The following is a 19,520-nucleotide window of genomic DNA, read 5'->3' as shown; positions in this document are numbered from 1 at the left end:
TTTTCTTGTAAAATTTCCTTGTTTTTACAATAAAAGGGAGAGGCTAACTTTGGAAGCAGCTGCCACATTCAGTTTTGCTCCTCCTAATGGAGAAATGACTGAAGTGCAATCTGTCTGGGCCTCAGTGCATACATAGTGCTTGAGTATTCCCGTAACTCTTTTCTTCGTATCTGTTACACAGGGAAAAGAGGTGTAACAGTCCCAGAAAGCCAACGGAGGGGAGGGCTGCAGGTGGGCAGTGGGGTGCCAGAGATGGGCAAGAAAGTGAGGGGAGGCTGTCAGGGAAGGCTGGGGTAACTGAAAGGGCAAGACAGGTCCCCTAGAAAGCAGAGGGTCCAGGCAGCCCACAGAGGCAGACAGCCTGTCTGGTGCTGGAGCCCACTGGGAAGGTGACACTGATGACCAGGACAGAAAGTCTGCACTTTGGCCAAAAGCAGTGTTTTCCCAAAGTGTGATGCATATAACAACTCATGGACCATGAGATCATTTTTGGTGATTTTAATAGTGATGTGTTTCTTTTTATGGCAAACAGTGATGCTGGTAGGAATAGGAAGTTCCTTTTCTCAATCCAGTTCTTCCTTGGTATCCATGGGGGATTGATTCCAGGACCTCTCACGGATACCAAAATCCATGGATGCTCAAGTTCCTGATATAAAATGGTGTAGTATTTGCATATAACCTAAACATATCCTCCTGACTACTCGAAATCATCTCTAGATTACTTATGATACCTAGTACAAGGTAAACACTATGTAAACGGTTGTTGCACTGTATTATTGAGGGAATAATGGCAAGAAAAAAAGTCCGTACACATTCCGTACAGAGACAATTTTTTTTTCTGAATATTTTCAATCCACACTTGGTTGAATCCACAGAACCCATGGATTATATATTATTTAATTTTTACATTATTTACATGTACATTATTTAAGTTCTAAACTGGGAGCTGCTTTAGAGAAAAACATTAAATAAATCACAGTTCAGGTGGGGCAGGCGTTAAGATAGTCGTACATAAGTGGTATTTGGGAAGAACTGGCATGGGGAAGACAGAGCTCAGACACCTCTGGCAAGAACTGAGTGGTGCCCTGTGAAGATGGACCTGGACGAAGGATGGAGATTGGAGGGGCGAGCAGTGTGAGGCTGAGGCCCAGGGGGTCAGGGTGACGTGCAGGACACACCGAGAGAGGGAGGAAGAGACAAGTTTTGGTGTCTGAAGATGATGCGGGAGGGTGGCTGTAGCAGGAGTAGTGGAGAGAGAAGGGGACAGCGTGAGAGCCCCACAGGAGCTTCATAGGGACCTAGTTTGCAGTGAAGGACCCCAAGTGTGTTTTTAGCACAGCAGAGATGAGATGACACCAGGGCTATGAGAGGCAGAGGAGCTTGGGGAGTCCCTGGGTGCAGCAGCCATGAGTGAGGTGGCACACTCAAGAGAGGGTGTGGAGGGAGAGGGGCAAGGCCTGGGAGAGCAGCTTGGGCTGCCCCGAGGAGAGGACTGAGTTGGAGTGGGACTCAGAGATGCAGGAGAACCAGGGCAGGTCACCTGCCAGAAGCCAAGAGGCAAGAGAACACCTAGAAAAAGTGAGGAGCTGCAAGGAGGTCCACGCTGAAGGGGCACAAGGCCATGGCACTGGCCACCGGTCACAGGTGACTCTGGTGCGGCACTGCTGGTGATGGGGTGAGGCAGCGGCTGGACTGTAACAGGCCAAGCAGTGAGGGGTGAGACCATGAGATGAGGCAGGGACCGTGGTGCTGGGAACAGGAGGCACCCGGACCCCTTGCTGCTCTGCTCCAAACTGCATTCTAGGAGTTGGACTCCAGGTGGTGCCATTTGCACATAACAGAGTTTGATGGTGACCTGGGATGTGGGGCAATGTACTGGTAGCAGCCAGGACCCACTCTCCTGCCAACTGCCAGTTCCCCTGGCTTCGGAGGATTCTGAAGTTTACAACATTTTGTGTTCTCCCCAAGAACTGTGCCTGGGCAGGGAAACCACAAGGGAGAATGACTGGAGCCATGGCTGCCTGTAGGCCACTGTGACCAGGATCCCCAGGGCACTCCACTGTGGGCACAGAGCTTCCCTTCCACCTGTCTCCACCCCTGGTGTGTCTGCTCAGCGGGCAAGCAGCTCTGGAGCAGAGGGGCTGGGACTGGGGCCAGAAGCTTCCAGCTGAGGGTGTGCTTACCTGATCTGGGTTGGGCACAGCAAAGGGCATGAGGGCATCCATGGTCACCACCCATGGAGAGATGGTGGTTCCAAAACTCTTCCCGAGGAACGGCCCAAGAGGGACATATTCCCACTTCTGAATGTCTCGAGCTACAGGAGAAAGAGACCCAGGGCTTACACAGACTGACCAGATCCTCACCCCAAGCCTCCCTTCTGCACATGACCAAGAGAGCTCTGGTCCCAACCAGGCTGCTCCAGGACCAAGGGTCAAGAGCATCCAATGCCAAGGACAGAGATCCTTTGAGGGCACTGTGCCAGGTGACAACAAAGAGAAGGATGACCAAAGCAAAGATCAGGATATCCCCCAGGAAAGGGCTGGAAGCTCATCCTCAAACTAGGAGAGGGACATTTGCTGGGACTCCTATACATGGCACAGCAGAGCTGGGCTGCTCAGCTTCAAATCTTAGCTCAGCAACTAACTGAGATCTCACTGTGCCTTGGCTCACCATCTGTAAAATGGGAATATCATTACCAATGACTTGTAGGGATCGGCGGGAGAGTGCATGTGGGGTGTGAAGCACAGGGCCCAGACACATAAGTGCTCCATGAATCTTAGCTATGATGTCAGCTGTGTCCCTATTCAACTTACAAGAAAATGGAACTCAGAGAGGTTAAGTGACTGGACAAGTTCTCAGAGCGGGAAGTCTGCTTGATACCCAGATCCCCATTCTCAGTGCTCCATCACCTGCCGCCTTTGACCAAACCAAACCCAGGAACCATCCCCAGCTTCTGTGAAAGTGTCCCCAAGACCTAGCCTCCCACGCACCTCCACCCAGAGCACTCACAGTGGGACTGCCCACTAGTCATTACCACTCCAGTCGTTCATAAGGACCATTCCGAAAATGTGCTCATGGGCCTTGGAGATGGGGATGGGCTCTCCGAATCTGTTCCCCGGGCCTACAAAGAAAGCCTGATGGGGAAGCTTGATTAGAATCTGGGCCTGACCTGCCACCCCCAGTCACTTGTTGCTGAGAGAGCAAAGGTCAGGTATTTCCAAACCGTGGCCAGGGACCAGGACTGCCCCAGGGGCCTGGCATGAATCCACTGTATTTCTTAGTCATAGCTGCATCTGAGCAGAATGTGGCCTGCAGCAGCATGCTGGGGACTGCCAAAGCCCCTCCTCACAGGCTGAGCTCCACAGCAGCCTGGCTCCTTCCTTACGCACATCCCAGGCCAGGCTGCTCTTTTCCCTGAACCCCATCCACGCTGTGCATTTCAGGACTTGACAGCCACATGAGGCTTGTGAAAAATAAAAATATCAGCGTTTGTATTCATGTCATGAAAAATCAAAATGCTTTCTCAATGCAGCAAAGAACACCTCACGGGCACATCCCACACCATAATCCCTTGCCCCAAAACCCCATCTGTCATCCCACCACCTCTGAAGGACAGCAGCACCACATCACGTTTGTGAACCAACAGAATATCCACATATATCAATACGCGGGAAAACTGGGAAAGTCTCATAGAATCAGCTATGACATGCACAAAACTTGAGTCATAGTTTAATTTGTTCTGTGACAGTGTTTAAACATTGCAAATTTTTCAAGATAAAACAAAACCCCCAAGGGCACCATCTTATGGAGAATCCCACCACCTTTAAGCCCAGATCATCTGTGCCATCTGTCCCCGACCATTTCTCCACACTGACTTTCTCCCTGTTCCCCCAACAGGGACCAGTGCAAGGGAAGCATCTAACCGTAGAGCCCTTCATTCTCCCAGAGAAGACCCCAGCCCCAAACCAGGGCGCAGATGCCCTGCTCTGATGAGTCTTGGTAGGAGGCCTCCTCCCAGGGTCTCATGTGCCACCATCACGAAGGCAGTGAAAGGCAGGGGGCTGGTGGGGCGTGCCCTGCTACTTGGGGAATATTCAGCAGTGTTCACCCATTTCCCTCCTCTGGACTAAATCCAAAGAAACTACAAGGCAGCACAGGAGGAACAGGGAGTCCAGCAAAGCTGACTGGGTCTGCATCCTGCCTCTGACCAAGCCTGGATTCCCACTGCCACAGCCCCACTGCGTAGCCCCACAGCCCTCCTCCTACACCTGCAGTGACGAGATACTCACAGCTCCTGAGGCACCACCTCCTAAGACCAAGGGCGCTGACTGTGGGAAAGCCCCCTCCATCTGCTAGCCTGCATTCCCCACACTGGGCCTGGCTCTACCATCGGTCATCTGACAACCCAGCAGAAGCTGAAGACACCATACTGCCCACGTCCCCAGAGCCCTCCTTCTTCCAGGTCAGCTCCTTCTTCCAATCACTTTCCTGGTCCCCTCACCTTGGGAGCTGCTCAGAGTTCAGCGTCCCTCTTAAAACGGGCAGCCCTGCAGCATGAGGGATCCTTGGGGTAGGGCCATGGGCCATATCAATGTCAATATCATGGTTGTGATATTGCACTGTGGATATGCAGGATGTTACCACTGGGGGAGACTGCATGGAGGGTATTCAGGATCCCTCTGTATTATTTCTTACAACTGCGTCTGAGTCTACAATGATCTTAACTTGAAAATTTTAGTTTCAAAAAACACACAGCCCTAAAATGACTACAGTTCTGACCCAGCCACAAGTACAATAGGGCTCGCACAGTCCATTCTTGTTACTCGTGGTAGTTATGTTCTATAAAGATGCTACAAACACCGCATTAGTAAAAACTGAAAATTCATTGCTCCTAGAGGAAATACAGAGTTAGGTTCTTACAAGCCTCTCGTCACATTTTCATCAACTGGTCAATACATAACTACATAACCCTGTTTTATGTGTGTTTCTGTTTAAAGACAACTTATTTAATACACATTATTGAATCATTAACATTGAACTCATGACCGAGAGCGCTATAACTCATGCCTGAACAAAGCTCATTTAACACATGTATTTTCTCCACAAGTCACATCACAGCTCTCTTGCACTTAGGAACACTAGATAGCACCTTGGCACTGCACTTGGGGGCTGCTGTAAAGAGCAAAATCACCAGACAAAAGCACAAAAATGCAAAAATATGGCACTAAACAGACCACAAAAAGGCCACGTGTTCACAGTATGAGCTGAAACAGGAAGGTAGGTGTCACTTTGCTCCACCTCAGCTGGGAACGTGTTCATCAAGCAACCCACAGTTTTCACTACTCTGCAGATGCCCATGAATGACAATGCAAGTTCGTGAGTATTAATTTTAGGGTTACAAGTCAATTTTAGCAAGTAGGCATATTTGCAAATACGGAATCTGTGAACAATGAGGATTGACTGTACTTTCAATGGCCAGGTGGGGACACAGAGCTGCCATGCACACGGCTGGCAAAAGATGAACAGCTCGTTGTATAGGGCAGCCATCCCAGAGCTGTCCCACCACAGGGTTTACATTGATCCAGTGTCAATAAAAAAGCAAGTCACAGCTTACCATTTCCAACTCCATGTCCAAGAGTTTGCAGGCACCATATACAGGAGGCTTTGCTGGAATAACACCAGAAACGAGAGGCCGTTGTGAGTGCCAGGCTGCAGAACTCACTGCGAGGCAACAGAGAGCTGGGCACCGGCAAGGCCTGGACACTGGGGTCACTTACAGTCATCAGGTCTCATCTGTCCCATGGGCCTTCGGATCGGGGTTCCAGACACCACAACGGAGGAAGCACGGCCGTGGTAGCCCACTGGTAAGTGCAGCCTGACAAAGGAAGGCGAGAGAATGCAGGGCATCAAAGCTGTTACACGCTGCAAAACAAACTTTACAAACTAATAACAGAGAGTCCAGATACACACATGGTTCAAAAATCAAAAGGTACTCCCAAGTATCCGTCAATGGATATGCATATGATGTGGTATATACATATGATGGAATATTAATCAGCTTTAAAAAGGAAGGAGAGTCAGGCACATGCTACAACATGGGTGAAACTTGAGAACATTATGCTAAATGAAATAAGCCAGTCACAAAAGGACAAATACTGTATGATCCACTCATATAAGACACTTAGTCAAATTCACAGACTCAGAAAAGTGAATGGGGTCACAGAGGCTGGGGGAAGGACAGAACAAGGAGTTAGTGTTTAATATGTACAGAGTTTTAGTTTTGCAAGATGAAAAGGGTTCTGGAGATGGATGGTGGTGACGGCTGCACAACAAGGTGAATGTACTTAACACTATTGAACTGTACACCTGAAAATGGTTAAGATGACAAATTTCATGTTATGTACGTCTTACCACAATTTTTAAAACACCAAAAGGTTCTTAAGGGTACACAGTGGGAAAAAGTAAGAATTTCTCCCATCCTTGTCCCCAGCCAATAGGATGCTGATGAAATACACGAAGCACAGCTAATAGTGACAGTCACCAAGTACACAGCACTTAGCTTGTGCCAGCAGCACTTGAGGTGCTTTTTGTATCGTCTCCCTTTTCATGTGATCTTCACAAAAGCCTTCACTGTAGGCATTGGTGGCTGGCATTGAGCAACCCAAGCTCTGAGAGTGTCCGTGGCTTGCTGAGGTCACCCAGCGTGAAGCAGTGGCACTGAGATTCAAACCCACGTCACTGTGACCACAAAGTTCTGTGGCCCACTCCGCACCTCATACAGTGGGACCCTGGGAAGAGGTCATATGGCCCAAAGCAGAAGAGTCATCCCAGGGCAACAGAACATTGTCAAGAGCTCTGCTTACAAGACAGAAATAAGGGAGAGGAAATAAAAAAGCAAAGCACTCCCAAATATCAAACTCATTATAAAGAAATGTAAAATAGTGTAACACTGACGCAAGGGCATCAACTGAACAAACTTGGAGCCATGTACAGGTGAACACATAGTACATGATCGATAACATTAAATTAAAATTTAACATAAAATTGATAAATGTTTTGGACAATGGGATGGTAGACCTCATAGTGGATTGGATGGTGGCTCCTAAAATAATATGGCCCCAGAAATGGTTGTAACCACCAGAAAATGTGGGAAAAGAGTCTTTGCAAATGTAATTAAGTTACGGATGTGGAGATGAGATCACCATGGGTTATCCAGGTGGGTAAAATAATATGGCCCCAGAAATGGTTGTAACCACCAGAAAATGTGGGAAAAGAGTCTTTGCAGATGTAATTAAGTTACGGATGTGGAGATGAGATCACCATGGGTTATCCAGGTGGGCCCTAAATCCAGTGACAAGTGTCCTTATAAGAGACGGAAGAGAAGACATGGAGGAGAAGGCCATGTGAAGGCAAGGCTGGAGCTGCGCAGCCACAGGAACACCTGCAACCAAGTGGCAAGGAGAGCTTCAGAGGGAGCATGGCCCTGCTGACACCTTGACTTCAGACTTCCACCTCCAGAACTGTGAGAGAATAAACTTGTCTTGTTGTAAGCCACCCAGTTTGTGGTACAGTAGCCCCAGGAAATGAATACAAACCCATACCTCACATCACATATGATGGAGTTTGGATGTGCTGTCCCCTCCAAAACTCATGTGGAAATCTGATCCCCAATGTGGCACTGCTGGAAACTGATTGAGTCATGGGGGCGGATCCCTCATGAATGGATGAATGCTCTCCCTGGGGGAGGGGGGAGTAATGAGTGAGTTCTCACTCTATTAGTTCCCGCGAGAGCTGGTTGTTTATAGGACCCTGGCACCTTCTCTCGCTCTCTCTTGCTTCCTCTCGCCATGTGATCTGCTTGTACCCGCTGGCTCCCTGCCACTTTCCACCATGAGTAGAAGCAGCCTGAGGCCCATGCCAGATGCAGCTGTCCCAGAATCATGAGCCAAATAAACCTCTTTTCTTTATAAATTACCCAGTCTCAGGTAGTTCTGTTACAGCAACACAAAACGGACTAATACAACATATAAAAGAAAAGCCCAGATGGATCGAAGATCTAAATATACAAAGAAAGGATATTACAGCACTCAGAAAAAATACAAAAATATTTTCAAAGTCTTGGGGTGGAGAGAGCCTTTCTAAACACAACACAAAAGTAAATGTCATAAAGAAATGATGACATTTGACTTTATAAAAATGTAAAACTTCTGTATCAAGAAAAATAGTGAAGTAGAAAAAAACAACATATTGCAAGAAAATATTTGTAATAAATTGCAACAAAGGGCTAATTTCTATTATATATAAAGCACTCTTTCAGGCTGGCCAGATAGCTCAGCTGGTACTGTGCAGTGTTATAACACCAAGGTCAAGGGTTCAGATCATCACACAGGCTGGCTGCCAAAAACAAAACAAAACAAAACAAAAACAAAAAAAACACTCTTTCAAATTAATGAGAGAAATGATTCCACAGAAAACCGGCAGAGAGAATGTAAGAATATCTGTGAAACAATATATAAGAAACCAAAAACAGTTTTGCCTCTGGAGAAGGAAACTACACACTGACTCTTTTTTTTTTTTTCCTTTTTGTCTTTTTTTGTGTCCGGCAACGGATCGCAACCCTCAGTGTCGCGCCCGTACCGGACCGGGACCGGCAACGGGATCGCAACCCTCGGTGTCGCGCCCGCACCTCGCTCAGCCAGTGAGCGGGAACCGGTCTGTATGTGGGATCCGAACCCTCGGCAGGAGTGCCACCGCGCTCCCAAGCGGCGCACTGTAGCAGTGCGCCACCAGGCCGGCCCCACACTGACTCTTTCTTGTTGTTGCTTTTAATTTTTAAAATGTTTAAAATTTTATTTTGGAATATTTATGATATCCAAAAAGATATAATAACACAAACAACTGTGCACCACCAATGAGCTAAAGACATAAAACTTTGCTAATCCAGTTAAAGGCCCCCTCTGGATCCTCCCTGACCTTTCCCTCTCCGTCCCTCTTTTCCTATCCCCTCGCCCTAGAGCCACCATCTGGAATTTGGTGTTCCTCATTCCCCTATATCGCTGAACAGTTTTATCACCGTGTAGCATTTTTTGCATCTTTTATATAAATGGTATGTTACTGTGTATATATCTTGAATTACCCATTCAAAAAAAATTTTGTAAAAGACTGAAGAAAGTTTATTTACATGGAGAGATGTTAATGATAAATTAAAGTGAAAAAAGGAAATTTCAGCATGGTCTCATATTATTAACTGAAAAAATAGAATGTGTACATGTGCATGTGTGCAACCATGCACATGTCTGTGCACACATGTGTAACCTGGAGAAAAGTTCAGGAAGCCATGCATCCAACTACTGTCCAAAGGAATTGCCTCTGGTGAGTGGCTGGGGAAGAGTTCCCTTTCCTCCCTTTTTACTTGCTTTATTGGATTAAGTTATAAAATACAATTGCATGCAATTAAATAGCATTTAATAATTCAAACAATTCAGATAAAAAAAGAAGTTAGTAATCTCTCCCCATCCAGCCACTCCCCTGAGGAAGGCAATTTTGGTCTGAAGTTTATTATTCTGTGTCTTTCTCTATGCCCACACCAGCCTACACAAATACGTGTATGTGTGTGCACATGTGTGTGTATCTATGTGTATGGTAAGCTGAACAATGGCTCCCAAATGATATCCAGATCCTAATCCCTGGAATCTGTGATGGTACCTTATATGGCAAAAGTGATTTTGCAGATGTGATTGAGTTAACGATATTGAGAGACGGGGAGATTTTCCCTGATTATTTGGGTGAGCCCTAAATGCAATCACATGGGTCCTTATAAGACAGAAGCAAAAAGGTCATAAGAGAAATAGGAGACAGGATGATGAAAGCGAGAGGTTGGAGTTATGTGAGGAAGGGGGTCAGAGGCCAAGGACTGTGGGTGGTCTCTAGAGCTGACACAGGAAACAGATTCTCTCCTAGAGCCTCCTGAAGGAATCAGCCTTGGTGACACCTTGACTTGAGCCCAGTCACACAGATCTTAGACTTCTGGCCTCCAGAACCATGAGAGAATATACGTGTGTTGTTTTAAACACCCAGTTTGTAGTAATATGTTACAGCAGCAACAGGAAACTAATACAGTGTGTATGTAAGTGTATTTTTTTCTTTGTCTTTTTATACTCTTTACATAATACCCTATAGTTTGCTTATTTCACTTAAAATATGTCAGGCACATCTCTCTGGATCTAAATCTTTCAATAGCTACAAAACATTTCATATTGTGAATAGGGTAATTTTTCAACTATTCCTCCACCAATAAGCATCAGATTGTTTCCGGCGTTGGGCCACTAGAAACACTATTATTAAACATCCTTGCTTACTTGAATATGAACACCTTGGTGCTTTTACTCCTGTAGGATAGATGCACGAGAGTCAGATTGCAGGTCAAAGGGTATGTATATTTTAAATTATAAACGTTTTACACTTTACGTATTTTCTGTAGTGTTTGGGTTAATCAGAAAAAACACACATCACCTTTATAATAAAGGACACATAGATACAGTAAGAAAGGCATAGCCGCAGGCCACCTTGCACCAAATACCACTAGAGAAGGCCTGATCACTCTTATTCTGCAGAAGGAGACGGGACAGGGTGGCTGTGGCTTCCGCTCCCAGTTTCAGACACAGTTAACAACCATCTCCCTGCCCGGCCTCTCCTCTTACTTCCCGCTGTCCCTGCCCTCTGGCCAATGGGATCCTGGTACCCTGGTGACAGCCAGCTCCTTTGGGGCTGGACATTCCATTGGATCATCACCACCAAGGACATTAGAATAGACAGGCTGCAGTTGGCTGGGAACAAACAAAGCCTGTAGCCTGGCACCTGCAGAGGGCCAGAGTCTATAATATTTACCCATCTTGAGTGGGAGCCTGAGAATGGGCTCTGGTCCCAAATTCACCCCAGCCTTGTTTTGTCACCTCAGCCTCGTTGTTGAACTTCTTGGGGTTATAACGTGCCGTTTCTCCCTTCCTTCCTTCTCCATCTTGGCTCTAATTCCCCTCCTGGCACAGCCTGTCTGAAACACTCACTCAAGAGGGTAAAGGTCCTGCTCCTACCCCACCTCCTGCACGTGACTGACAGCAGCTGGACCTGGTGGGGTATGCTTGCCACCAAGTCCAGGCCCTCTCCAGGTCTGCATAACTGTCACATCCACAGGACAACCTAGAGCAAAGGTCAAGGATCATGGCTCGAGTTCATGGCCCGGGTGTCAGTGGCCCAGAACTGGGATTGAGGAGACAGCTCTGGCCTGTCTGCCCTCAGGCAAGTCAATCCTTCTCTGGGCCTGTTTTCCCTCCTGTAAAATGGGGCTATAGTTATGGCCTCAGTGACCTCACAGTACTACTATGAGGATCAAATAAATGAATACAGCAGATCACATTTTTGAGGAGTATATGGCACTGGGCACACTTGAGGATTCTCATTCATCAGAAAATGCTAAGTATGGGGAATGCTAGGATTTAAGACTTGCCAATAGAACAGTAACACACGGCTTACAAATGAAAGAATCCAGAAAGATCGCAGTGATTTAGGAAATCTAATTCCAACCCCTGTTCTCTAGATGAAGGAACTTAAGGGACCTGCCCACAATCCCTCAGCAGGTCCACAGCCAAGCTGAAAAGACCAGAGGCTGCATCATCACAGTCATTACTGGTTTTACTTCCCACTTTATTTGAACCCAAGAAGGGCTTGGCAGCTCCTGGGACAAACACACTACTGGAAATGCAAGGACTGACTTGGAACGTGTGCAAACATCCGGTCCAGGACATACCAATTAGGCATCAACGCATTCTCCTGGCCCCTGAACATGATTCCGACGTTAGTGGCATGCTGCCGAGAGGAATAGAAGTCCGTGTAGTCTCCTGGAGAAGAAAGTCCCGAGAAATCCGTCAGTAGCCTGGATGCCTCAGGGAAGAGAAGGACAGTTCCAAGGACTGGGGCTGCGAATGGGCACACAACCCCAAAGCTCAGCCTGCGTCGCCTGTTTCAGCAGCGACAGATAGCATGAAATGCAACACAGAACAGCCTCGCTAAAGCCCCACTTCTCTAGTGGGAAACAAAAAAGAAATAAGGAGACAAGACCTTCTGAAACAGACAGTGTAATCTCAATATGAAGCGGCTGATGCCACAGCCCGCCTCGGGCTCCCACTTAACCACACACAACTGTTCCTGAGTCCCCAGGGCTCCCCTTGCCATGCCTCTGCTTACGCCGTGTTGCCACCTGGCCTGACTCCTCCCTTGTCTCTGTGTGTTCTAGTCCTGGCAACTCTTTGAGGCCCCTCCTGCGCGAAGCCCTCCCACTCTCTTTCGCAGGATCTCTCCCTGCTCCTTTGCAACCTTTCTTGGGGCAGACTTCGGTTCCCACTGGTATTCCGATCATGCGTGTGCATCTCTTTGCTAGACTGCGGCCACCTCCAGGCAGCCCCAGCCCAGGCCTCATCCTGTTTTCCTCCCCCAGTACCAAGAACAAGGTCTTGCACATCACAGGTGCTCAAGCAGCGTCTGTTTTTTACGGTGATTTGCAAGCTGTAGGCATTTCTCCCACCCCGGGAGAAAAATCTCAGGGAGAAAAATCTGCAGGAAAAACCAGTTGGGACAGTTGCCTATTTATCTTCCTAAATCTCCTCTCCCAAAAAAAAAAAAAGAAAAAAGAGCTGGGCACACCAGGACTAAAGATATGGCAGAGAAGGATGAAAAGAGAAACAAAAGTGGGGGGGGGGGCAGCAGATTAGAGCAAGGGGTGGACTGAGCCTAAATCGCTGCTTCTCATCTTCAGTCCCAAAGCATGGAAATAACAGCTGAGATATTTTTCAAAAGAATAAATCCATAACAAAAAAACAAGAAAGGGCACCCTCAGTCAACCAGAAATGATAAGGAATCAGCATCAGTCAACCTGAAATGACAAGGAAATGTTGTTTGCCAAAAACAGCATATGGGAGGGTGCAGGTGATTCACCCCTGTCCCCAACCCCACCCTCTGCCTCGCTTTTTCCAAGCAGCCAGCAGCAGAGCACTTGTGCCTGACTGAAGAGCTGCCGGGAGCAGGGTCGGCCAGCCTGTCAGCACACAGGGGCCCAGGGCCTCCCGGTGGGGCTGATGGACAAGGGTGGAGGGTTAGGCCTTTGGCCACAGGCTAATCCAACCTCTCGCTGCTTCCGGCCAAGAGGGTTGCAACAACTCCAGCTTCCTGACTGAAACTCCAACCAGACGCCCCGCCAAGTGCAGGGCCCTTCACAGCCCTCTGGCCTCTTTTCCCAAAACTGCTGACTCATGGGCTGGGCTCAGAGCCCTTGCCCCACGGTCCTCTGGGGAAAAAGGGCGATTTGCTGCGCAAGGGAGCCATGCAGCTAGTCACTTGCTCAAGCAGCCTGCAGCTACTCTAAACAAGCGCTCTGGCCTTGAGACACAGCCTGAGGTCATGAAAACAGTCAGTGATGGGGAGGGGGTAGCTGTCCCAGAGCCCCTCCTCCATTTCCTCCACCACCAGGACACAGGGACCAAGACACCTGGCCAGCCCTTGTGACCCACTAAGCTGCTCTGTCCTTGTCTTAGTAAAGAGACTACACTCACCTATGGTAGCTGGAAGGTGCATCGTGGCAGAAGCCTGGGAGGTGAATGCACTGAAACAAAGAACCAGGGGCTTCAAGGTCAAGCAAACAGTGAAGCAGGGTCCCTGCTCTGCTCATCCACCCACAGGCTCAGCCCTGACATCCCAGCATCCTGCTCACACTCTCCAGTGGGCACCTCCAAGCTGGACTGGGGCCTGGTCTAGGCTGAATCCCAGGGAGGATGTCCACCCACTAAAGTCAAATGCATCTTCTCTGTTCCTACATCCGTCTGTAGTAGGAATTCCTACCCTAAAGGCCAGCCGAGGGAGCAGATGGTGCTGATAGGGAATAGCAGAGTAAGGGGGTGGACCAATGGGCAGGGCCTGACCTGGGCAGATCCAGTCCAGGCACCCAGGTAATCCCAGTCTACCCAGAACCCTCCCACCAGTACACAGGCCAGGCAGGAGCTGGACGGAGGCCGGTCTGACTCAACTTGGCGCAAGGCAGCCATGTGTAACTCACAATGGCACTGACTACCACACAGTCCTCACCTCCCTGCCATGTCCCCTCTTCCCACCAAAGTCCCGTGTTCCTCACCACTTCTGAAGCTCCATGTCATCTCTGAGCCTGGCTTGGCTGGCAGATAGCAGGTTCTGCAAGAACGCTCTTGCCTCCTTCCAGGCAGCCTGACCCAGGCCCATGAAGCTGTTTAGAGTTGGCTAGGACCAACACCGGAGAAAGAAGGTCACACATGGGAAAGCCCTGGGGGTACCCCTCCTGCCCATGGGAGGCCAATGGGGGTTGGCTGGCTGCAGCAGCCCCTGCCACATCTCTCCCGTTCACTCAAACTCTCAGGACCTTCCCTCCTGGTTTTGTCTCCAAGCTGGAGAAAGGCGTCACCTTTCCTGATGTTTTTTCATGCCCTCCTAGACTTGTACACAATTGTCCCAGCCCAGGAGCTGCTCTCTGGGACAGTTACCCCATTAGGCTTGGCCTGGCCTGTAGTCGGAGCTGGCTGCATTCCTCCAGTGAAGGTACACTCCAGTCTGCAGGGCTGATGCACCTAAACCAATCCCTTCCCATAAGTGAAGAGGTTCTTGGCCAGCAAAGCATGGCAGAAAAGGCAATTGTGGGTTCTATGGGTCAGAGTTCCAGCCTCCGCTCTAAAGCTTCCAGCCATGGGACCTGGGGGAATCGTGTCTCATTCCAGAAGCTCAGGTCTCCAAACACCCACAGGCTCAGCCCTGACATCCCAGCATCCTGCTCACACTCTCCAGTGGGCACCTCCAGGCTGGACTGGGGCCTGGTCTAGGCTGAATCCCAGGGAGGATGTCCACCCACTAAAGTCAAATGCATCTCACATCTAGTGACAATTCCAACTCCTATGCCAGAGGGTGGTGGGAGGACTGTAGGAGAGGATGTGTGTAAAACTCCTGGCACCCAAGAGGTGCTCAGTAAATACCACTCTCCTTCCTGACTCATGCAATGGGCAGATGCAAAACATCTAGTGACAATTCCAACTCCTATGCCAGAGGGTGGTGGGAGGACTGTAGGAGAGGATGCGTGTAAAACTCCTGGCACCCAAGAGGTGCTCAGTAAATACCACTCTCCTTCCTGACTCATGCAATGGGCAGATGCAAACAAAGTAGCTGACCACTCACAGTGAAGCACATTCATGCGCATCCCACATGTACATGTCCTTCAGGCTGATGCCTCCCAGGCTATGTCTGGGAGGCAGGGCTCCCTGGAGGGCAGGGCTCATGGCTTCCTCCCCTCAGGGTCCCTATAGGCCTTGAACAGGCAGAGGCTCAAACAGCTTGATGAGGAAAGTAACCAGAGTTACAGAAGAGCCTCATCTCAGAGACACCTGCAGAAGACCCAGGACCACAGAGATGCTCACACCCTTTTCACCTAGGAACCCAGCCTAAGGTGAGAGGCCACACTGGGGGGTCCCAAGGCCACCTCCTGCCAGTTTGTCTGTCTCTGAACAGTCCCAGCCTTATCCATGTCAAACGTCTGAGGCCCCTGAAGGCACCACCTCTGTTGGAAATGGAGCGCAAAGAGCATTTTCTTGGTGGCATTTGCAATAAGTGTTGCTGAGAATAGGACAAGTCATGTCATGATGTCCTACCTGATCAAAGACATCCTGGTGTTTGGAGAGGACAGGCCCAGTGAAAAGGTGCTTAATGATACTGAGGTCCAGGATCTGGTCGCCAATGGCCACACCAATCCTCGGTCTTGGCTGGAAGAAGACAGCAAGATCAGCACTGGGAAATGTCTCTGGCTGTGCTTGGCTCATTTACTAGAAAAGCCTCTCTATTTGGGTCCCGTTTTAGATGGCCCTCTATGGAGAGGGGACTGAGGAACTGGATCCTCAGCATCCTATCCCAGCTTCTGGTGCCATCTCTGCTTCCAGGACAAGAAGGAAAAAGAATCTGTGTTCCCAGAATGGAAACTAAATCAACTACCCCCTGGAGTGGGGGAAGGGCAGGCAGCCTGGTCCAAGCCCTTTATCCAAGTGAAGTCCCCTGCAAAGTTCCTCATGCACTGTTTGAATGCCTCCTGTGATGAGGAGCTCACCACCTTACCTTAATCCAGGCAGCTGGATTATTTTTCAGGTTTAACCTAGGCCTTTGCTCAAAGCAATTCATCTGTGCAGCAGAGCAGCAAGGGCCCCCGACATAGTGCAGAGGGCCAGGCGGCTGGGGCGAATGAGCTCTGTTGTGGCTCAAATGGAGGAGTGCTCAGGTTGTAGGGGAGCTGTGGGAAGCCAGACTGCTCAGCACGTGCAGGCGAGGTTCCTTTCTGCGCATGACACCCCAGCATCAGCTCTGACTGGTGAGATGTCTCAAATATTTGACAAAGCCTGGTCTTTGTCCCCACAACCCTGAGCTTTGCTAGTCAGCAAGGAACCAGACAGCATGTTTGCAGACTCCACCTCCTGGGACTCTGTTCTAAGCCAGGCATCCAGCTCTCCTGAACCCAGTTTTGCCATTTCAGTTCCAGGGAGCATCCATGCGTGTCAGCTCTTGAGATCAGGGTAGACCAGAGCTACACCCTCACCTGGATGAGGCTGCCTGGACAGCCTGGCTATTCATTCCCAGCTCCACTGCTAACTCCCTGGGCCTCGGTCTCCCCCTCTGGCAAATGGCAAATCTGCTGCGTTAGGCAAAGAGTTGAACCATCTGAACCCAAGTGGCCGTCCACTCAGGGGACATGCAGGGCAGACCCTTAGGCCATATCTCTGATCCTGGCCCCCACACCCAGCTGAAGGCAAGAAGGAGCCACCACCATGGAGCAACCTCCAAGATCTAGTCACAGTCTGGCTGTCAGCTTCCTCGGCTGTAAACAAAGCCTAGTGGTCAGTTACTGCCCTTGTGCTCCAAACTGTGACCCCAGGACCCAGAAAAACAGTCTGAGAGCAAAAGCCCCTCCGCTTTTAACCTTGGGAGTTATTTCTTCAGCGCTCGACTAGAAGTGGCACCCAGGTGGGATCCAGGACCCCTGGGCTCCTGGCCTGCTCCACCACTCACCACCCTATCACCTCGGACAGTCCCTGATCCTCTCTGGGCCTCAGCTCCCACCTGCAACTTGAGGGAGAGATATTCCACCCATCTAATTGTAAGAGAACAAATATGCGTTCATTCTGCTAAGGCAATGGGGACAGGGAGGGGCAACTTGGTTCCTGCCCTCCAGAAGCAAAAGGCAAAACAGGGTAAGGTGAAAGATAATAATCACGGCTGGGGTGCAGGGGGGAGCTCACTCAGAAAGGGTACTTAGGGGACGCCTCTCTGAAGAGGGAACATTTAAGCTGAGTCCTAAAGAATGAGAAGAAACTAGGCATGTAGAGAGCAGAAAGGAGAATATTCCAGACAGAAGGAACAACATGTGCAAAGGCCCCGAGGCAGGAAACTGCTCTCGGCATGTCTGGGAGACTGAAAGGCAGCCAGTGCAGCTGGAGAGAGCAGAGGCCAAGAGGCAGGGCCAGACCACGGGGACTTTAATAAGGCACTGCGAAAGTCAGCTGCAGACTACCGCAGTCCCGTTTCTCAGAGGCTGCCACCCTGCCTTTACAGAGAGCACCATTAGCCGCTCTACCAGCCTGTGGGCAACCAAAGATGGAGGGAGAAAAGGTGTCTCCTGTGTCTTTGATCCCCAGCTCCCAGCCCAGGGTCTGGCCCAGAGATGGATTCATACACATTTGCTGGATAAAAGAATGAATAAAGTGATGATTGGATTATTTCACTGTTGTTCCACACAGATTATGAAGGGCTGGCTGCTGCTAACATGGGGGAAGGCAGGCTTTGCTTTGACAACTCGACCAGCTTGGAGAGGCAGCCACCACCTTTGGAGTGTCCAGTGCCTGCAGCGACAGCTTCAGATGAGGCCTGTTCAGCCTGAAGGCCCTGAGCCTTCCGGGATGCCAAAGAGGCCAACTCTCACCCCCAGCACTCTTTTTAAAGGGCAGTGAGAAGGGGTTCTCTCTCCTAGACGTCTCTAGTGTCTGGCCTGCACATTTTAATAGTGAAACAGCAGGGCTTGGTGTCTAAAGGCCACTAGCCACACTCTACAGGGCATTAATTCTAGGTTCCCCTGGGAAAGCAAGTCAGAGCACCCTACCGTGGTGTGCCTGCCTCTCACAAATGTCTCTGCCTGATCGATGTGTGCTCCCAGGAAAGGTGAGGACACACCTGCTGAGGGCCAAGTGTGAGAGGAGGGCAGAGGAGGGTCCTGCCAGCACAGGGTGGTTGGCCAACACAGGTTAAGGTTTAACATGCCTCCTGTGTGTGTCCTCCAGGGACTGAGTGTTAACTTTTTGTGTCCTTGCAACATCTGGTGACGCCTGCCGATTGTGAAACCACAAGCAGACTTTTCTAGACCAAGGCATTCACTGCAGGCAGGCCCACAAAAGACCAGCCACATGAGGCCAATGACCAGCAATGGGGGAACGGACCCCACTATCCAGGAAGGGGCCAGTTACCAGGTTCCCCACTTATCAAACATTTCCTGAATAGTTAGGCAAGTAGATTCTGGGGTTCTACGATTTACAGAGCTGAATCAGGAGTTCACCTTTAAAGCCGGGAACAGAAATCTAAGCAAAAAACACCATAAAGAAATCCAAGGGAATCTACTTTTTCCATCCAAGGACCTTCTTATATATTTGCTGATAAACCCCCGTTTTTCAAAGATTTCTTTCTGCTAGACGACACTTACTAAGTTAAAGTTCATTTCTCTGCCCCAAATGGCTTCTCCTGCTCAGCAGGGGAATGCCAGGGTGCCCACACCACGAACAGAAAGAATTCCAGCTGGAGGCAAAGAAACTTGCCATCTTAGATGTCACAGTTCTCCTCCAGGAAATGCGTGCGTCCCTCTGGGCTACTAAAAATATCAGGGTTACTATTTTCCGGGTTCTAGTGTTAGGGGCTAACCAGCGGGATGAAGGGCCAGCTGTAACCTGGGGGAAGGAAGCACACCATCAGGTGGCGTGACCGCGCCTCGGCTTGCCGGTGGCAGCCGGCCGTCCTTGCTCGGCCCGTCTGCAGGGAGTTCCACGTTCCATTCACCTCGCACGCACTGCTCACACAAGCCTGCGCGGCGACGCTGCGGCCCAGAGGTTCAACACCGTGCGCACCTAGAAAGTTACCGGCGGGATTCGAACACACACGGACTGCCCAGGAGCTGCTTTTCGAGAAAAATGGCCCACGCCTCCATCCCGCCCCCCACTCCCCGCCCGAAGCCGCAGCGCAGCAGCTCACGTTGCCTTTGGTGGAGAAGACGCCGTAGGGCAGGTTGTGGATGGGGAAGTCAGAGTCCTCGGCCACCGGGATGAAGGACATGCTGGCGAGCGCGGGCAGGGCCGGGGCAAGGCGGCGGGCGGAGGACATCCAGCGGCTCTGGACCCGGCAGCCGGAACGGGCCCGGCCGCCCCCCCTGCGAACCC

At 49.9% G+C, this 19,520-nt stretch overlaps 1 protein-coding gene across 1 annotated transcript in view; it reads right to left on the bottom strand.

Annotated features, from left to right (window-relative positions):
• FAH (fumarylacetoacetate hydrolase (fumarylacetoacetase)) overlaps positions 1 to 19,497 on the bottom strand; it is a 34,782-nt gene extending 15,285 nt beyond the window's left edge. Inside the window, exons 1-9 of the mRNA XM_008581309.1 lie at positions 19,336 to 19,497; positions 15,711 to 15,821; positions 14,177 to 14,298; positions 13,602 to 13,651; positions 11,804 to 11,894; positions 5,778 to 5,875; positions 5,615 to 5,667; positions 3,035 to 3,134; positions 2,184 to 2,314 (exon numbers count right to left, since the gene is read on the bottom strand). Coding sequence (XP_008579531.1) covers positions 2,184 to 2,314; positions 3,035 to 3,134; positions 5,615 to 5,667; positions 5,778 to 5,875; positions 11,804 to 11,894; positions 13,602 to 13,651; positions 14,177 to 14,298; positions 15,711 to 15,821; positions 19,336 to 19,464 — 885 coding nt within the window. The 5' untranslated portion in view covers positions 19,465 to 19,497. The remainder of the gene's footprint in view (positions 1 to 2,183; positions 2,315 to 3,034; positions 3,135 to 5,614; positions 5,668 to 5,777; positions 5,876 to 11,803; positions 11,895 to 13,601; positions 13,652 to 14,176; positions 14,299 to 15,710; positions 15,822 to 19,335) is intronic.
• Between the last annotated feature and the right edge of the window lie 23 nt (positions 19,498 to 19,520).

The sequence above is a fragment of the Galeopterus variegatus genome, unplaced genomic scaffold (assembly GCF_000696425.1).
Source record: "Galeopterus variegatus unplaced genomic scaffold, G_variegatus-3.0.2 Scaffold2321, whole genome shotgun sequence".
In the NCBI taxonomy this organism is placed as follows: Eukaryota; Metazoa; Chordata; class Mammalia; order Dermoptera; family Cynocephalidae; genus Galeopterus; species Galeopterus variegatus.
This window is presented reverse-complemented; position numbering and strand designations above follow the sequence as displayed.